The sequence below is a fragment of the Phalaenopsis equestris genome, unplaced genomic scaffold, assembly GCF_001263595.1.
Source record: "Phalaenopsis equestris unplaced genomic scaffold, ASM126359v1 Scaffold000390, whole genome shotgun sequence".
Lineage (NCBI taxonomy): Eukaryota > Viridiplantae > Streptophyta > Magnoliopsida > Asparagales > Orchidaceae > Phalaenopsis > Phalaenopsis equestris.
In genome coordinates, this window is record NW_018164832.1 from 369589 (window position 1) to 372831 (window position 3243).

At 46.5% G+C, this 3243-nt stretch overlaps 2 protein-coding genes across 2 annotated transcripts; one reads left to right on the forward strand and one right to left on the reverse strand.

Moving 5' to 3' along the window:
* Positions 1-925: 925 nt before the first annotated feature.
* On the forward strand, positions 926-1890 carry LOC110026635 (probable carboxylesterase 2). The gene has a single exon (XM_020727643.1). The coding sequence runs from the start codon at positions 1033-1035 to the stop codon at positions 1888-1890; it is 858 nt and encodes a 285-aa protein (XP_020583302.1). The 5' UTR covers positions 926-1032.
* Positions 1891-2087: 197 nt separating this feature from the next.
* LOC110026641 (probable carboxylesterase 2) lies at positions 2088-3222 on the reverse strand (the record flags this gene model as incomplete). The annotated part of the gene is given in 3 exon segments (XM_020727655.1): positions 2088-2192; positions 2303-3081; positions 3084-3222. Coding segments are annotated over 2 exon segments (858 nt in total), but the record flags the coding sequence as incomplete, so codon positions are not given.
* Between the last annotated feature and the right edge of the window lie 21 nt (positions 3223-3243).

A 3243-nucleotide genomic window follows, 5' to 3' on the forward strand; every position in this document is an offset into this window, starting at 1 on the left:
ATGACCTACACCCGGTCGGTCTTCAACCCCGATTCAAGGGGTTGCATATGATCACATAAGTGAGTCATTTTGTCTTTCGTCAATAAACCCTCCTTGTACTTCATTTCTTCTACATTCCTAGCGCACAACATCAAAATTAATATTTTATCACCATGAATTTTTCAGCACGCAACAATTACATCACTCTTAAGTCCAAAGAGGAATATTTTTTGAAGCTTGCAACACATAGCATGAAAGCTAATGTCTCATATGAGTTCTCCCTATTTTATTTTATTTGTATTGGGATCTTCTTATAGTACTAATAGGACAAACTCTCTTTATCACCAATATTAATACAACTCTTTATAACATCAACCAATGAAAGCTATCGTCCGAAATGGATGTGTACTATTTTCTATCAATATCCTATCTAATTGCAAGGAAAAGTATCCTTCAAAACTTAAATAACATATAATTACCAAAAATCTTTTTACCAGACCAAATCTCCTTTTTCCAAAATTTAATGCAAGAAAATCAAATCTCACCCGATCTTCATATAACATTAAGAAGATGATATCTTTTCATTACTATTATTAACAAGGATTCTAGCATGAAAAATTATTTTACAAGGACACCACATGCAGAGATACATGCGGTGTTCGATTTTTACCGTCGATCATAATGATCAAAATTAAAAAAAAAAAAATTTAAAAGTGAGGCCATCGAAATACATTTTTGTGATGATGGAAAGTGAAGATTGAACACCACAAATATCTGTGGAATAATATTTCTAGCACACAAGATTCATTTATGTATCATATATATCATCTTTAATTACTAAATAAAACTAAAAACATAAAAATTAACATCACAAACATTTTAAATTTTATTTAAAGATCAAATAAAAATGACGATTTTGATTTAGAAGCTACTCTTCACATCCGACAGTGTCATGTGTCAGCAATAATGCAGCTGTCCTCTCCTTCAACCCCACACACTTAAAAAACGAACGAACACTGCAGCCATCTCACAGTTCCCCGGACCTTCTTACAGATGGCCGCCATTGTTGATGATGACGAGATCATCGTCGAGATCCTTCCCACCATCCGCACCTACCGCAGCGGCCGCGTGGAGCGTTTACAGCCCACCGATTTCATCCCGGCCTCACTCGATCCCCCCACCGCCGTCCTCTCCAAGGACGTTTTGATCAATCCCTCCACAGCTCTATCCGCTCGTCTCTACCTTCCCGCTCCTTCCACCACCAATTATGATCGCCGGAGGTTCCCGGTCTTCGTCTTCTTCCACGGCGGCGGATTCTGCATCGGCAGCGCTTTCTCTTCCATCTATCACTCCTATCTCAACTCCCTGGTCTTCATGGCCCAAGTTATTGCCATCTCCGTCGACTATAGACTCGCCCCGGAGTATCCTCTCCCAACCGCCTATGATGATTGTTGGGAGGCGATAGAATGGATCAGCAGCGGAGGTTGCAGAGGATCAGGCGAACCAGAGCCGTGGCTGACGGAAGCAGCGGATCTCGGCAAAATCTTCGTAGCCGGAGATAGCACTGGAGCTAACATAGCCCATAATATAGCCGTTAGATTGGGACAGAACAAGTTGGTGGTTGAGGGTTTGGTTCTGATGCATCCCTATTTCTGGGGTAAGGAGAGGATTGGGTCGGAGAGGAAGGAGAGGGAGGGGACAATGCTTAAAGGAAAGGATGCTGATGCTCTCTGGCCATTTGTGTGCCCGGCGACAAGCGGACTCGACGACCCAAGGGTGAATCCGACGGAGGAGAGCCTGGCGGCGCTGGGATGTCGCAGGGTGCACGTAAGTGTTGCCGGGAGAGATCTGCTGAGGGAAAGCGGGAGGCTTTACTTCGGGAAAGAGGGAGGCTTTACTTCGAGAAACTGAAGCAGAGTGGTTGGGAGGGAGAAGCCGAATTCTGGGAGGGGGAAGGGGAGGACCACGTCTTCTTCTTGCTCAACCCTGGGGGTGAGAAAGCTGTGGAGTTCATGAATCGCCTGGTTAATTTTCTTAACAAAAATTAGATTTTTATACAGTGCTGCTTCAGTATAATATGTCCAATAAGTTATTAGTGAACTATCAGGTATCTATCTCATGGACGAGATTCTCATGAGAATATGTATTCAGAACTTTAATAAGAAATTATAACAATTTCTATCTGTGCGACGCACATATTCATCAGCAGATATCTGGACGGAAAAAAAAAAACAAAACAAAACAGAGTTACTAAAATATATAGAACATAAGCATGTAGTCTAAAATACTTGATATCGATTTAGTCTTAGCTTCAGAGATTTACCAAATTCTCAACCATTTGAAGGATTTCATTATTTCAAGGCACAGGAAATGGAAATCAGAGCTAATACTTTCTAAAAAAATCAGCTAAAAATTCAATCTTGGCCATTCCCTGCTCGGTCTGGGGATGAGATAGATGGAAACAATGGCCAGCGTCTTGCGACACGAACAACTCCGCCTCGCCAATCCACCCGCTGTCCTTAAGCTTCTGGTAGTAAAGAATTCCTCTGTCTTTCAACAAATCCTTCTCGGCGACAGTCACTATAACTCGCTCGCACTTCAGATCTGCAAGGCTCGGCGCACCATCGGCCACCGGATTCCTCCTGGGGTCATCCATCCCTTCTGTCCCGGGGAAAATGAACTTCCACAAGCGGTCATGGGGCTCCCGTAAATGGAGATCAGTGGGTTCCGAGCCCACCGGAGCCGAACCCCAGAAGAAGGGGTGGATCAAAGCGATACCCTTGATGGGCAACCCTTCCGCCGAAGCCCGAAGTGCAATCTGGTGGGAAATGTTTGCTCCGGCGCTGTCGCCGGCGATGAAGACGCGGCTAAAGTCGCCATGTTGACTGAGCCACGGATCTGGCTTGGAGAAGAACCAGCGGAGGGCGGTCCAGGCGTCGTCATAGGCGATGGGGAGGAGGTGTTCAGGAGCGCGGCGGTAGTCGACGGAGACGGCGAGGAGTGGGGTTCGGGAAGAGAGATCGTTGAGGTGGTGGTGGTAGGTGGGGGAGGCGGCGGATTCGGTGCAGAAAGCGCCGCCGTGAATGTAAAAGAGGAGAGGGGAGTCGTCTGGCCGCCGGCTGCTGCGGGTGGGAGGTAGAGGCGGGCGGAGATGCCGGCTGAGGGATCGATGGTGATGTGCTTGGAGTCAACGCCGGTTGCTGGGTCGAGTGAAGGAGGAACCTCGTCGGTGCCGCTGAAGCGGCGGACGCGGCCGCCGGGGGG

Excerpts from the sequence above, each read along its gene's own strand:
- LOC110026635 (XM_020727643.1), top strand. The coding sequence starts at position 1,033 with ATGGCCGCCATTGTTGATGATGACGAGATCATCGTCGAGATCCTTCCC.